This window comes from Panthera leo, chromosome F3, assembly GCF_018350215.1.
Source record: "Panthera leo isolate Ple1 chromosome F3, P.leo_Ple1_pat1.1, whole genome shotgun sequence".
Classification (NCBI taxonomy): Eukaryota; Metazoa; Chordata; class Mammalia; order Carnivora; family Felidae; genus Panthera; species Panthera leo.
The window spans coordinates 66,781,911-66,796,751 of record NC_056696.1 but is presented as its reverse complement, the minus strand read 5'-3'; the positions used below and the strand labels follow the sequence as shown (position 1 = coordinate 66,796,751).

The 14,841-nt window shown below is 64.2% G+C and overlaps 1 protein-coding gene across 1 annotated transcript; it reads right to left on the bottom strand.

Annotated features, from left to right (window-relative positions):
- Positions 1-605: 605 nt before the first annotated feature.
- Positions 606-4,711, bottom strand: LOC122212192 (ETS translocation variant 3-like protein). The gene is made up of 5 exons (XM_042925927.1): positions 4,654-4,711; positions 4,296-4,533; positions 3,910-4,096; positions 3,459-3,579; positions 606-1,084 (listed from the first exon to the last, which is right to left on the bottom strand). The coding sequence occupies exons 1-5, from the start codon at positions 4,709-4,711 to the stop codon at positions 606-608; spliced, it is 1,083 nt and encodes a 360-aa protein (XP_042781861.1).
- Positions 4,712-14,841: the final 10,130 nt, after the last annotated feature.

Below are 14,841 nucleotides of genomic sequence, written 5' to 3'. Positions count from 1 at the left end.
CAGCAGCTCAGGGCAGCGGGGACGCGGTGGGACGGTCAGCCGAGTGTGGTTGGCCAAGGGTGTTTTATTCGCGGGGAGAATTACAGAGCTGAGGAGGCCGGGTCCTCCCTGCCCCACTGCCTGGTATCTTGGGGGAAATGGTGGCTTGTAGGAAGTACCCGCGCAGGACAGGAGCTCCCAGGGTCACAGAGACCAGAGGGCCGAGGACGAAGCGCACGGAGGGGCAGGAGAGAGACCGGGGCCTCAGCCCGGACGAGGGGGCAGGGGCTCCCCAGATGCTCGCTTTCTCCGTCATGTGGGCAGGTGGGGCTGGGGGCGCTCAAGCGACAGAATCTGTATGCTCATCTCCTTTGAGGACAGCTGAGGCTAAGGATGCCTCCTTAATCTGAGTCATAATTTGGTGGGAGGGGAGGGGAGGGTCACCCTGCCTCAGTACCCCCCCCCCCCCGGCATGCCCCCCACCCCCTTTTGTCCAACTCCTCCCCTTCAAAGCCTCCTGCAATTGAAACCTGTTTCCAGGCCAGGGAAGGCGCAAAGCCAGAAAGGAAACACACGGGAGGAGGCATGGACTTTGGGGGACCCCCCACTTCCCCTCTTCTCCCCAGTTAAGGAGGATCCAAGGGCCACACTGCCTTGAAGTTCTCCAGATGGGGGGACACGGGGCTTTCTTCCCCGGCTTTGGGTCTGTGTATCTCTGAGGAGAAGCCCTCCCTGGGGTCCGGGCGTCCCCTTGCCCCCATCATGGGATAGGGCTTTACCTCCAGCCCCGGGGGCCTCAGGGGCAAAAGCCGGATCCTCTCGCCGGCCCCCTGTCCCAGCCCAGCCAACAGGGGGAGCCCCGGAAAGTGGTGGGTCGCTGGGGGACAGCCGGGCCCCGGCAGCAGGGTGTCTGGCTTGGAGGTCCCCGGGATCAGCCGCTCTGGGGGGACAGGGGGCAGGAAGGTCCCTGAGAGGCGGGTCCAGTCGGAAGGGAGGGAAGGCAGGAGAGGAGGGGCCGAGGAGGCCAGACCCAGCAGCTCCTCTCGGGGGCTCCCCAGAAGGCAGCAAGGGCCAAGCTGGCAGGGGGCTGGGAGAGAGCCAAGGCCTGGGGAGAGAGAGAGAGAGAGAGAGAGGGAGGGTCAGGAGGGATCTCCCTTCTCCACCTACTTCCTATTTCCTTTTCCTCTTGCTGGAAACTTCCTCTCCCTGCTGTGCCCCATCCTGTTTCCTTTGTTTCGGGTCTATTCCCTGGGGGCGAGACAGGTCAGCCTGGGGGTCCCCCTTGTGGCTCCCGCCCCTCTCCTCCTGGGCCCTTGGCCCGATAAGCGTGGTTACCCCCAGAATGTCTGTGCCCCTGGCTCTGTGCGGACTAGAACCGCGCCTGTATCGCCGTCCCCTGGACCCGCCTGGTGCCTCCTAAGAGCTCAGGACGAGCGTGTGGGATGACTGGGTGAGGACACTGTCTCCTGGGACTCAGTGAGTCCTGTCTGCACTCTCTGTAGCACAGGGCTCTGGCTCTAGCCTGTGGCCCCAAGCTTGTCCCTGAAATCCAGGCCCCGGTCTCCTCATCTGTACAGGCCCCTCTGCTGGCGAAGGTCAAGTGGGAGGCCAGCGCGTGGGGGGCCCGGCCTCGCCTTCTCGGCCGGCTGGGCCCTGGCCTGCTCCCCCAGGATCCTTCCCTCCGCCCCTCCTTCCAGATCCTCTGGCCCTGCGGGCATCCTGCAACCCGGCGCCCAAAACCCCGGGCGGGGGCCGGGGCTCGGGGCGACTAGCACAACCTCCCGGCACTGTCCTTATTTCCAAAAGCCCAACTCCGACCCCTCGAGTCCTCTCTTAGCAAGGCCACATCATCGACCTAGAAGAGTAATGTCATCACATCGGTGGGGCTGTAGTGAATGAAAACCAGAAAGGCGAATTAGTTATTATTTAACACGCCCGACGTATTCGGAAGGAACGATGGTTCTGAAGTCGGACCCACGAAGGGAAACCAGTGGACAGGGTCCTGCATGAGGCAAAGGTGACCCCGAGCCGTCCCCCGGGGTCACTGCCCTTCTCCCTGGGTCTGGGGCTGCATCCGCCCTCGGACATCAGATGGGGGCTGAGGAGCAGGTGAAGGAGACGGTCTGAGTGTCCGTCCCCCCCCCCCCCCCCCACCACTCCCAGCACCTGGCCTGCAGCCTCTGCCTCCGGTTCGCAGGCCTGGCTACTTTTCCACCCAGAAGCATCCTCTCTTGGCACCAGTGCCCGGAGTGGAGGTGGGGTGAGGGGCCTGCACAGCCTTCAGATGACTTCAGCCAGGCAGCTCGTGTGTGTGTGTGTGTGTGTGTGTGTGTGTGTGTGTGTTTGTGTGCATGTGTGTCCCCACAGAGGGCAGGACGGTGCAGACGGCCCACTCCAAGCTGGGGCTCGCCGGGGACACTCTTTCCCCCTCGCGGTTCCCCAAAGAGAAAGCTCCGTGCGGGGCACTTCTGGAGCCAGGAGGGGGGTAGGGGTAGGAACACAGGGGTGCCCTGCAGGCGCTGTCTCTCTCCAGGGGCCAGACCGGTGGCCGAGCGGGTCCCAGCAGGCCCTGGGCCACCCTCGCCCACAGCCTCGGCTGCACCCTGGGGCCCAGAGGTGCCTGGCTCTGGGGACAAGGCTAAGGCCCGGGGTCTCTCTCCCGTGAAGTCGCCCGGAGAGGAGGGGCAGGTCTGAGCCGTCTGTGTGAAGCCTCAGGCTGCTCAGGCGTGTCCGTGATCTTCCTCACGGACAGTCTGGTTTTGTCACTTCGCTGTTTACAGCCCTGGGAGAGCTGACCTCTGCCTACATTTCCACCGACTCCCCCTGGGATCGCCAGTGCTGCCACGCTGGCCTTTCCTAGTCCCTCTTTCCTGCCCCAGGGCCTTTGCACGCACTGTTTCTCTCTGCTTGCCGTGCTCTTCTCCCTCCTCCTTGTGCAGAGCCTCCTTCTCCACCTGCCGCCCGTGCTTCGTTCTGGTCCCGTCACCCTCTGCCTAGATGGTCCTCCCAAGCCTGCCGGTACCCGCCACACGCCCCCTCCAACCCAGCTCCACCCCTCACTCTCTGACCACGGCCAGTCACTGGGTCCCTCAGCTCACAACTCTTGCCTTGGGTCCTACCTTTGCTCACAACTCCCTGCCTTGCAAACGCCATTCCCTCTGCCTGGGCACTGCCTCACCGGGGGCAGGGGCCTCCTCCTCCGGGATGCCCGCTCATCTCCGCATTCCCGTAGCGCCTGGCGCTTCCCTGAGTCTCTCCACACCACTCGCTGACTGTCCCTCCTCTACTCCCTCCATTCTCTGAGCATCTGGAGGGCCGTCCAGCCCCTCTGCGCCCCCACACCTAGGGAATAGCTGGGGCTCAGTTTGTTGAATGAACGAATGACTTTATTGTCCCCGTCTCAAGCCTCTGGCCCATGGGCTCAGCCAGGAGGGTCCCACTTGCAGTCCCCTGGGCCCTCCCCGGGCCCGAGCACTCACGGGGGGCACTGCTGCCGCTCCCCTTCTTATCCTCAGAGGCCTCTGGCGGCCCTCGGGGGGTCCGCTGCCCGGCCAGCTGCTCCACTGTGGCCCCACGGGCGAGCAGCGCGCTGTGCGGGAGCTGGGGAGGGAGAAGCAGGAGTGAGGGTGGCGTGGGCTGGCCGGCGGCCTGCGTTCCCCGGTTCATGCCCAGGCTCCTCCCTGAGACCCCGCCCCCTTCCCTGGGGTCCTCCCGCTGGAGGGGTCCCGCAGGAACCACCCTCGCCCCCAGGCGCAGGCTGCACCCCCTGAAGGTGTTTCAGGGTGATGGCCCTGCCCCCCCCACCCCGGGGCGCTGGGGGACCAGAAAGCAGTGGGAGAAGACCACTGGCCACCGCCGGGGCCCCCGAGGCAGAGAGGAGGGCTGGGGTCCTCCTGGGCGGAGGGGAGGGGGGGGCCGCCTCCTGCCTACCTCGCCGTGCGTGCCCATGGGCACCAGGGCTGGCCGAAACAGGGCAGGGGCCCCCAGCAGCAGGGGGCAAGGTGGTGCCCGCACCTCCCACAGAGGGTAGTTGACGACAATCAGCTTGCTGAAGTTGAACTTGTACGTGAACCTTTTGCCTTTGGTCTTGTGCAGGATCCTCTTGTTGTAGTAATACCTGCGGATTCCGAGGTTGAGAACGCAGAGTTGAGCCGGCCACGCCCCTCCCCCGGCCGGCGAGCCTGGGGAGCCACTGGGCGCCCCACCAGCCTCGGGTGGGGGGGGGGTGGGGGGGGGGCGGGGGGGCGGGGCTGCCAGCACCCACAGCCCCGTCTTTGAGCCCTGGCCTCTCTGGCCGCCTGGCCGCCCCTTCCCACCTGAGGGCCCGGCTCAGCTTGTCGTAATTCATCTGTGGCTTGCACTTCCTGCGGCCCCAGAGGCGGGCCACCTCGTCCGGGTCCTTGATGACAAACTCGCCGTACTCCCCCTGCTGCCAGGCGATGACGTGGCGGAACTCTTCCTTCTGCAGCAGCTCCAGGATGAAGTGCCACAGCTGGATCTGCCGGGAGCCCGGGGACGACTCGGCTTTGTAGGCCCAGTCCGGGAAGGCCAAGCCTGGGGGGAGGGGCGTGAGTGCCACAGCGCTGCGGGGGGAGGGGGGCAACCCCGCCCCCCGGGGCCGCCCCTCTGCGGCTGGGCCTCGACGGCGGGCCGGGCGGCCTGGCAGAGGCTCACCTGAGATCCAGGAGCTGCCCGCGACAGGGACGCCCTGGGCCCCGCAGCCACAGTGCATGGTCGCCTCTGGGGCCGCGAGGGCCGCGTCTGGGCCTGGGGGAGCCGGTCACTGCTTAGGAGGGAGGCGAAGAATGAGGCAAAGAAAAGAGGACAGAGAGGAGGATGACAAGGACGAGGGGCCCTGAGGCAGGGGACCAGGTGGCAGGCACGGAAGGCAGGGCCCGGCCTCCTCTGGGGACGTCCTCCCCGGCCAGGGGCAGACCCGGGGCTGGGACCACTTATATGGATGCACCAGGAAGGCAGAGGGTCCTATATCCTGCCCCCGCTGGGGGATTTAGACGGGACGCGCTCTCCTCTCAGGGCTTTAATAGGATTGGAGCTTTCCCCCAGAGAAGACCAGAGAAAATGTGATTAATCGTGGGCTCTTCGTAAACCTCGAGCGGGGGCAGGCGGAAGATACGCACACCCATACCTTTACGGAGCCGGACGGGCTGCAGGCGTCGGGCGAGCAGGGGGCGTGTGCTTCCTGCTCTGTCCCCAGCGAGCCTCTGGCCCAGCAGACGCCTGGCGCGTCGCAGGTGCCTGGCGGCGAAGTGCTTGGCGGTGGAGTCCGCGCGTGGGAATGAGGCTGTCGACGGGGCCTGTGTGCTTGTGTCTGTCTTCGCCTCCGAGTGGTGGCTCCCCGCCGTCAGGGGCCCCGGCTGTCTTGTTCACAGGCCAGCCCAGCACGGGCCCTGGGCTCCAGCTACTCTGTAAATATCCGTGGAGTTACTGAAGCCCGGCCCCGGCCACGGAAGGGGGGGGGGGTCTTGCTGGTTCCCAGCGTGGCCCAGATGGGGAGAGGACTCGGGGGTGAGCTCCCTGATGCAGGCCACGGGAGGAGAGCACCCGTCCCTGTCCCAGACCTTCCAGATGGAGCTGAGGCCGGGCCGAGGGCTGGCTTCCCGTCCCCGAGGGAAGATGACCCCAGAGGCGGAGCGCCCACAGGGCCTGGGGGAGATGCAGGGTGTGGGCCCCGCTCCAGGGTAGGCGTCACCTGTGAGGTCAGGACCCTGTGGTGAGGCTTACAGGACCTGGCTCCGGGCTCCGTCTCTGGGGGAGAGGGGAAGTCGGGATGGGGTGAGCCCTGCTCTCAGCCAGAACTTACTAGGCCGGCAGGTCTGGAGGGCATGTGAGGGCTTGCCTGGAGTGGCCTCCTCACTTTCCAGACGAGGCTCACAGAGGGAAAGCCACCGACACACGGGCTCAGCGGCCACACCTCCACCCCTCGCACACGGCCCCCGCTCCTACGCCGTGTCGTCTTGAGACTTAGAACCCGCTGTCTATAGGAGTGCTTCTCAAACACCAAGGCGGAAGAATCCCGAGAATCTCTTCAGGACGCAGATTCTGATTCGGAGGCGCTTGGTGGTACCCAAGATTCTGCATTTCTAACAAGCTCCTCGGTCATGCCGATGTTGCCGGCCTGCGGACCCTGCTTTGAGTAGCGAGAGCCCGCGGGGTACCCCGGAAGTTGCTGGGGGTCAGGACGTCAGACACCTCAGCTGCTGAGACCCTCCCTGCCCTCTCCACCCCTACCCCCGCCCCAGAGGTCATCTGGTCTCCTGCTTTTCCTTTGCCAGGGGACACGGCTCCAGGGGGGTCAACCGACAAGCCAATGGCCCCTTGGGGGCAGGTGCTCCTGGGGGTGCCCGGTCTGGCTGGAGCAGAGGGCACCTCTGGAAATGACAGTGGATGGTGGTGAGGGGTGCACGCCGCTTGGGGTCTTCCCGCCCAGCCTTCTGCCTCTAAACTGACGGCTGACATTCTGGAACTTTGCCCTTTCCCGTCCTCCCCCGAAACAGAAGCCCCCCCCACCCGTCTCCCACCCTCCTCCCCCGCCTTGTCCGTTGAGAACCTCCTGTCTAAACTCAAGCGGGTTGGGATCCCTTCCACCTCATCTTAGGAAAATGGGTTGGGAAATGGGGGGGGGGGTGCCGGGGTGAGAGGTCCCAAGGGAAGACTGTTCCGTGGAGGGAGCGGTGGCCTCCTCCAGCTGCCTCCCCCCGCCCCCCCCAGTGCTGCCGGGCCCCCACGGTGTCTTCTGGTCTGGAGGATTGGAGACCTTAGGATAGCTGTAGGATCTGGCACGAGGAGAATGATGAACCCACCGCGGAGGGGGTCCTCAGTGCGCCCTGCCCCCAGCCGGGGAGCCCACACGCCCCGAAAGCTCGCGGGAGTATCTCACAAGATGGAGCTCAGAGGGGTCGAGGAACTTCTCCAAGGTCACACAGCTCTTAAGCGGAAGCGACAGCAACACCTTGATTCAAGATGTGTGATATTCCGCCACCGAGGGAGGTGACCGACCGACCGACACCCCGCCTCTGGCCCCCAAAGGGAGAAAACCCCAAATACAAAAACCACAAGTGGCATCAGTGGGTGAGGTCAAGCCCCACCCGTCCCCGCCGTTCCCCATTTCCTGGTCTCCCCCATGCGTGTGGGGGTCCCGCCCAGACCCCCGGGTCTCTGAGGAGCTTGCGGCGGGGATGTGGGAGTCCTCGCTGCTGGCAAATCCTTCCTGACGGCCCCCCTCCAGCCCCCCCTTTTGCCCTGGGCCCCGAGGAGCTGACCCGCCCTCAGACAGTCGCGGCCTTCGTGCTTCATCTCGGTTCCTTGTGCTCCAATTTACCCTGCGGCTCTGGTGGGGGTGACCCCAAGGCCGGGGGAGGTGACCCCAAGGCCGGGGGAGGTGACCCGCTCTGTGCCCCGGGCCCCCAGCTCCCTCCCTCCCGTGTGGTGAGCTAAGCTCGCAGGGCTTGGGGGGCCCCCCGCCCGGCGGCTCTCGCAGCCCCTACAGCCCCGGCGACAGCGGGGTCTCAGAGGGTCAGCGTGGAGAGCTATAAATCAAAGAGGACCATAACCCAATCTGGAATGATCAGAGGGGCTGCTGTTAGGCGCTTTGTGTTGTTTGAAGGCTCGTAGCCGAGAGCGATTATTATGGTCACCGCCCCCGTCATTCTGGTTACTGACAACACGGTCGGTCTCCTTGGCTAATACGAGCGCTCGTTACCACACAGGTAGGTTTTAGGTCATTATTTAACAACGCGATATAGAGGAGCCTGGTAACAACGGAGAGCGGGCCTTAAGCCCCACCTCTCCCCTGTAACCCCAAGCAGGAGAGCCGCCCCCCCCCGCCACTCCCCTACGGGGGTCCCCAGGCGCCCCTGCTTCTCCGACACTTCCACTTCTCTGGGCTTGGAGCCAGAGGAAAAGTCCAGAGCAGAGCTTATCTTTCTGAGGGTTTAGTTACTAGAAACGGGCCCTTGTCGTGTCACAGCACCGGGCCAGCCCTCTCTTTCCACAAGTCCTGCCCCGAATCCGCACACAAGCCCCTCGACGTGGACATTATTTCCCCCATTTTGCAAGCCGAGGAAACCGACGCTCCACAGACTGGGAGCCTTGCATCAGATCCCCGTGCAGGTGGTTGAGCCGGACCCGGGAACAGGTCTATCTGACTCCGGGCTCCGAGCCGTAATCAGTCAATCAGGGCAGAGAAGCCGAGACTGAAACTTCGGAGCTGAGAGGGTGGTGGCGGCGGGGGCCCTGGAGGAGTCTCTCGGGTCTAACCTAAGCTGTGCTGGGCTCCTTTCCGGAAGCCTGAGGACCGACAGTCAGACGGGAAGGGGATGAGAAAGACACGAACACACTCCGAATAAAAAAAAAAGCTGAGCGGTAAAGGCCCGTACTGCCTACCCATCTGAAAAGCAAAACTTGCATCAAGAGTCACTTTGCTGCTGGGCCTTCCAGGAGGCTGGCCTGGGCTGACCGCACGGTCGGGTTGACTGACCTCCACCGAGCCTTCCTGGTGGGTGAGTCCCCGACTGATTCAGGGGGACAGAGTCCGAGAGAAAGAGTGCCAAGGGCATGACAGAGAGGCAGCTCTGCGGGGTGTGTGTGTGAGTGTGTGTGTGTGTGGACACAGGTGAGGGCTGAAGGGTCACAGTGGGGAGGCCAGCCCAGAGGGGGACAGTGGGAACACAGAGGTGACGGCCTCCAGGGGACACTGAGCAAACTGCACACCGCCCTCCCCCCCCACTTCTGCAGAATCCCCAATCTGATTAGAAGCCTCTGGTCTGTCCCCTTGATCTCTCCCCCAGTGGAGAGTGGTTAGTCCTGAGACCTCCCTTAATGCTATTAGCTAAAGCTGCTTAGTTAGGTAGGACCGCGAGGGGCTGGGGCCCGGGAGAAAAGCCAACCACCTTCTTCCCTGGGGGATTTGGGGGAGGGGCAGAGACAGAAGTTCTTTCTTCCCAAAGACCCCAGGGCATCTTGTCCCTCCTGCAGGTCCCCAAACTCAGGGGACCCGCATAGGGCCGAGGGGCCCCTTCTCGATGCTCCATGTTGGGAATGGACCAGCTGAGCCCCGCCTCTCCCCTGTAACCCCAAGCAGGAAAGGCGCCCCTCCTTGCCACTCCCTAGGGGGGTCCCCAGGCGGCCCTGCTTCTCCGTCACTTTACTTCTCTCTCCAGGGGCCCTCGGGTCTCAGGTCCCTGCCCCCCAGCCCCTGGCAGACCCTCTGATCTCTGTGTCCCTGGGGACCATGGGCTTTAAAAGGTTCGTGCAACTCTTGGAGTAGAAATCCCAGACGCCCCCAGACCCCACCCCAGATGCGGTAGAAGGGCGGTGGGGCAAGTCACGGCCCCCTGGCCCAGGGGTTGGGGGATGGGCAACGGGGGCCAGGAGACAGGCTCCCAGCCCCGCATGCTCCCCTCTCCCGTCTGGCCCCTCCCGGCCTCTGTTTCACTTGGTTTGACCTTTTCATCTTAGCTCATTTCCTGCTTCCCGACTGCTTCTTCTCCCTTCTTTCCAGTCCCCAGGCCACCAGGCTTCTGAGTCTCCCTGCCCCGCCACCTCTGTGGCCCATCCTTTTCCGTCTCGGTGTCGAGGAGGAGGCCGGTCCCTTTCCGTCTTTACTTCTGGGGATCAGGCCGGCTGCCTCACCCCATCTCCTGCTCTGGGCACTGCCGCCAGGCTCAGGCCCTGTGTCTTGCATTTTCTTGCTTCTCTCTCTGTCCTGTTCCTGTGCTCTTTCTCTCACCCAGGCTTCAGACCTGGAAGCTGAGCCCAGGCCCCCAGATCCCCAGCCTAGGTCCCCGCAGCCCCCTTCCACCCCTGCTCCCTCCCAAATCCCTCCCCGGGCAACCCCAGCCTCCTTCCTGCCATCTCATTCCTGTCAGCTGTGCCCTGGGGATCCCCCTGCCTGGACATCCCCGATCCTTCCCTTTGCTCCCCCCACCCCCCCACCCCCCCCCCAACAAGAAATCCCCTCCAGCAGGAGCCAGGCCAGCCAGAGGAAGTGAAAGTTCTCAGTCAAACGCTGATCTGGGACAAGTGGCAGCCAGACGGAGCAAACAGGGACCAGAGTGTCAGGACTTCGCCGGCTGGGGGGTGTCGCCACCCCCAGACTACCCCCCCCTCCCAGTCCAGTCGCAGCCTCCACCTCCAGCCTCGTGGTGCTCACCCCAGTCCTAGTGAACCCTGACTTGAACTTCACTAAGCCCCCTGCCTGAACCTGAACGAAGCCCCTCTCCCTGCCCCCGCCCTCCCCAGCCCTCCTCCTCCTCCTCCTCCTCCTCCTCCTCCTCCTCCTCCTCCTTCTCCGGACGAGGGCTGGAGGAGAGAATCACCCCTCCCTGCGCCTCTCCAGCCTCCAAGAGCCCGCACCTGCCCTCCAGCACAGGGGCTGTCCGACTTCAGGCTTCTTGGACCTCATTTTTGGGAAGGATGCCAGGAGCGTGAGGAAGGGAGCCCGGCAGGCACACGGGGCAGAATCCCCCAACCCTGCCAGAGGCTTCGGTCCGGTCCACCCCAGCCCGGCTCAGGTGGGAGCACAGCCTTAACTCTGCCACCCTTGGGACCCCGAGGCCCACCCCCTGCTCCTCCATACCCCCGGGCTGTGATGCCTGCACCCCCAGTGTCCGGCCCCACCCTCAGCCCCTCCGATGGTGCGGTCAGCTCCGTATGGGCTGCTGTTTGTGTGGACGGCAGGGTGCAGGGATGCCCGAGCCCGTCCTTCCGCCGGCCCCAGCCTGACCTGACCCCATCCGTGCCAGGAGTCTCCTCTGCCCCGGCACGCGGACATCTGACCCCAGAAGTGCCCCACCTGGGGAGAGGAGACCAGCTGTCTTGATGAGGTCCCCACTTCTTTCCGCCCTGGCCCCCCAGCACCCGGCCCTGCGGCTGTCCCGCACCGGCCGCCTCCCGGGAGGCTTCTGCGAGGCCCCTGGGCTCTCACCCCCACCACTGCCCGCTCCTCCTTACGGACCCCCTTCCCGGCTGCTCCACAGCTGGACCCACAGCTGGGGTGGGGTGGGGGTGAGAAGGGCCGTCCCTCAGGCCAGCCCAGCCGCACACCTGCCACCAGAGTCCCTTACCTTGGAGCGGTGGCCGGCCGTCCCCTGCTACGTCTCCTGCTTCTTCTGGCGCACGCCTCGCCCAGCGGCCCTCGCTCATCACACGCGAGTTAGGGTTACTTAAAATGAGAGCGGGATCTCCAAGCTCCCAGGGGAGCCGATGTGGTTTTCAGACAATAGCATTAACCCTTCGGGGGCCAGTGGCACCGCGGCCCGCGCCCCCTCCGCCTCCGTGAGGGCTGTGGTAGGAGGGGTGTCTCTCCTTCAGTCCTCTGTATCCAGAGCTGCCTCTGGGGCTGGTGGCTCCTACAGTGTCAGGCCAACACAGAGACTTGTGAGGAGGCCACCTGTCCTCCGTTCTAGGCAAAGGGACCCTGAACTGTGGGGAAGTCCTTCCAGCTGTCTACCCTTCCCTAGATAAGTCAGTCCCCGTCTCAGGGAACTTTCTGTGCAGATAGAGCCCAGGCCTGGAAGAGAAGCCCCTCCCAACCTGGGACTGTTACCACCACCTGGTCCCCAAGTCCCCCTGGCTTCCAGGCCCCGGCTCTGCTCGAGCTCATGGAGGTTACAGTCCCCGAAATCTGGCGTTTTCCTTGAGTCTCGAGTATTAAATGATACAAATGGTTTACCCGATGTATTTTCTCTGAGGATTTTTAAGCACTTATGTCTCTGTCGTCTGGGAGTTTCGGAGTTCTGGAAAATGATGTTTTCTTTCCTCTCTTAATATGACTGAAAGCCAGACAGCGAGAAGAACTTCCAGGTCAGGCAAAGACTGGACAGGAGGAAGTGACTGGGGGGGCATCAGATACCCTGCGGGGAAGGAGCAGGAGCAGGAAAGGGGTAGGGTTCCAGAATACACCGGGAGGGGTTGCGTTAGGCGCCTGACATCGGGAGACGCTTCTCAAGGGGAAACGAGGGCCTCTGCCTTTGAAGTCCCGGGGAATGAGCCCCCCTGGAGCCTGTGGGGCCTGGAGCCCACGTCTCCAGTCTCCGGCGGGGATGAAAAGGTTGACGGCTGTCGCTGGGGAATCAATATGATTTTCTTTTATTCCTCCCTGGCTCTGGGAGGCCAAGTGTCCCTCCCCACCTCATTACGCAGCCCCTCCCGGCCTCGAGCTGAAGGACGTGGGGAGGGAGAGCCATGGAATTCAATCCTGGGGGTTGTTTTCTGGTTAAATCAACCGAAGCTAACATGACAGAGAGGTGAGGGGGGAGAGGATGATTGATGGAGAGACAGGTCGCTGGGGGCCGCTGGCAGAGGGTCCTGGGGGGGACAGGATGCGTGTCCAGGTTGTTGGATGCAGGCCTAGCAAGGAGCAGGCAGGCCTGGTGCCCACGGGAGACGGAGCCTCAGCGAGGGGGCCGAGGTCGGCACTGAGATGCGGTCCCGGCGTTTCCCTCAGGTGCCCTTGGCCTTTCCTCCCCTGGGCAGGTGGTCCTGCCCTTACACATGTCACCTCACTCCATCTCCTTCATCTAAGGACTTGGCACCTGAACGAGGACCCAGAAGATGCCAAGGCCAGGCGGATGCGGGCAGGAAGAGCTTCCTCTCCACGAAGGCCCCGCCCATTCGAAGGAGCCGAGTCCAAGGCCTGGACCCCACGGCCGCTCAGAGCACCTGCTGCCTCCGAGAGTTCCCCCGGGAGGCAGCATCCGGGGGGTCTCCGGGGAGGGCGGCTCCTGGCTCCCACGCTTGCCTGCCATGACCCCAGCTCCCAGGAAAGTCCCCCAAGTCGCTAACTTCAGTCCCTTCGGGAACCAGAGCAGCTGCTTCTGCGACACTTAGGGTTTTCACCTTCCCTCTAGTGCCTTGCACACTTCCCTGCCCATTTCCTCCCATATTCCCGTAAGCCCGATCAGAGCAGAGCCCCCACTCCCATTCACCAGGGGCCAGGAGGCCAGGCGCTTGGCACCGACCCTGGCTCCCGGGTGGCACACTGGGCCTCCTGTTTCTTCCCCAAGACACAGGCAAAGGGCCCAGTGCCCTTGGGGATGGCTCCCCTAACCAAATGCAGCCCTTCGCTCTTGCGAGCATCTCTGATGTGTCCCAGGGCCTGGCCGCGGGGCTGCCTCACCAATGACTGCTGAGCAACTCACCCCAAAAGGACCCAACCGGCTCCCTCCCCCCGCTGAAGCCGATCCCACGGCCCCAGCTCACATCAGCCTCGACATATTTTACACCGCCCCAGGGCCCCCAACTTCATTGCCACTGATTTTAGTGGCCCGCTCCAGGCCACCTACATTTTCTCAACACAGTGACACAATCATGGGCACCAAGCGGGGTGAGGCGGAGACCGCTGAGGGCGGCCCTTCCCGCTCTGGGCCGGAGCCGGCTCTGGGGGTTCCCCGGGAGTCCGCCCGGAGAGAGGAGTCTCCCCGGGGGGAGGAGGGTGGGCCTCGGCTCCCCGGCCACCCCCTAGAGCTTAGTGGCACAGGCTGGGGGCCAACCAGAGGGTGTTCACGTGAGCTTGGGGTCGAAGGTTCCCGTCCCAGTTAGTGACTTTTTCATACATGAGTAGCCAGCGTGAGCCTATGGACACTGTGTCACACTTTGGATCAAGACCTCATCACCCCACGTGGGTCCCCTTAGGCCTCACGTGGGCCTCTGTGACCCTCTAACTTATGACGGGCGGACGGGAGACACAGGGAGGGCTCAGCCCCCGGAGGCCCGATCGAGGGGCTGCACAGCGTGCGGGTCGGGGCTCAGAAGTGAGGAGTAGGAAGGAGGAGAGAAAAGGGATCTGGCCCCGGGGGCCTGGCAGGCAGTGGAGGGCGGCAGGGGACGGGCGAGTTCAGGAGGGTCCATTGGCCAGTCCGGTTGTGACAGATGTGACTGAGACCGGACTCGGCGGGGGGAAGCGGGGGAAGGACACCCCTGAATAGAGGGATAAGGTCCCTGGCGCGACAGAGGAGGACTGGGGAGCCTCAGGAGCGGGAGAGGAGGCGGCGGCCGGGCAGGGGGAGGGGAGGCGGCGCGCGGGGGTGGAGCCCGTGGCTGTGGTGTCGGTGCAGACTCTTCAGGTCCCATTAGCAGCAATGGAAGGTGACATGTGGGATCGATACCAATCGAGGCAACAGACTCCCAGTAATGAACCCATTTCACTCACGCTCCCCACCCCCGCCGGCTGGCCCCGGACCCCCTCCCCAGAGAGCCTGCTCCCGGAACTGTCCCCAGGGCTGGGGCCCCCAGCGTGGTGAGGTGGGCGGGGGGTGGGGGGTGGTGGTGATGTCCGGCTCTGTGAGGCTCGGGCCCACCCTGTGCCCCCCTGGGGCTGAACTCACGTCCCCAGCCCTGCGCGTGTTTCCAAGGCGGAACCGGGGAAGCTCTGGAGTTTGTTGAGCCGCTCACCCCGTGGGCACAGGTGAAGGCGACTCTGTGCTCCTGGCCCGCCCGTGCCTGCGTGTGGGCGTCTGCGTGTGTGGCTGTCTGTCTCGGCCGGCCGGCCTGCGTCTGTGTGTCTCCGAGGACCCGGGAAGTGGCCGCGTGTCTCCGTAGGCGTCTGCACGGCCGTGCGGTTTCACGCGTGGGTGTTTGCCAGGTTTTGTGTCACCGGTGTGTCCTCGCACGCCTGTCTCTGGGAACGTGGGTGTGTGAGCCTGGGTTCGCGAGTGTGTCCACGATTCTGTGGGTGTCTGCTCTGGACGTGCGGGTCACGCTTTGTTTCCGAGCGTCTGTGCGTGTGTACCCGTGTGTGTGTGTGTGTGTGTGTGTGTGTGTGCGCATGTGCGCCCCCCTCTTCGTCTCCTTGTACGAGTGGGCGGGTGCCGCCGCTCTCTAACCCTGCCCCCCAGCTTTGGC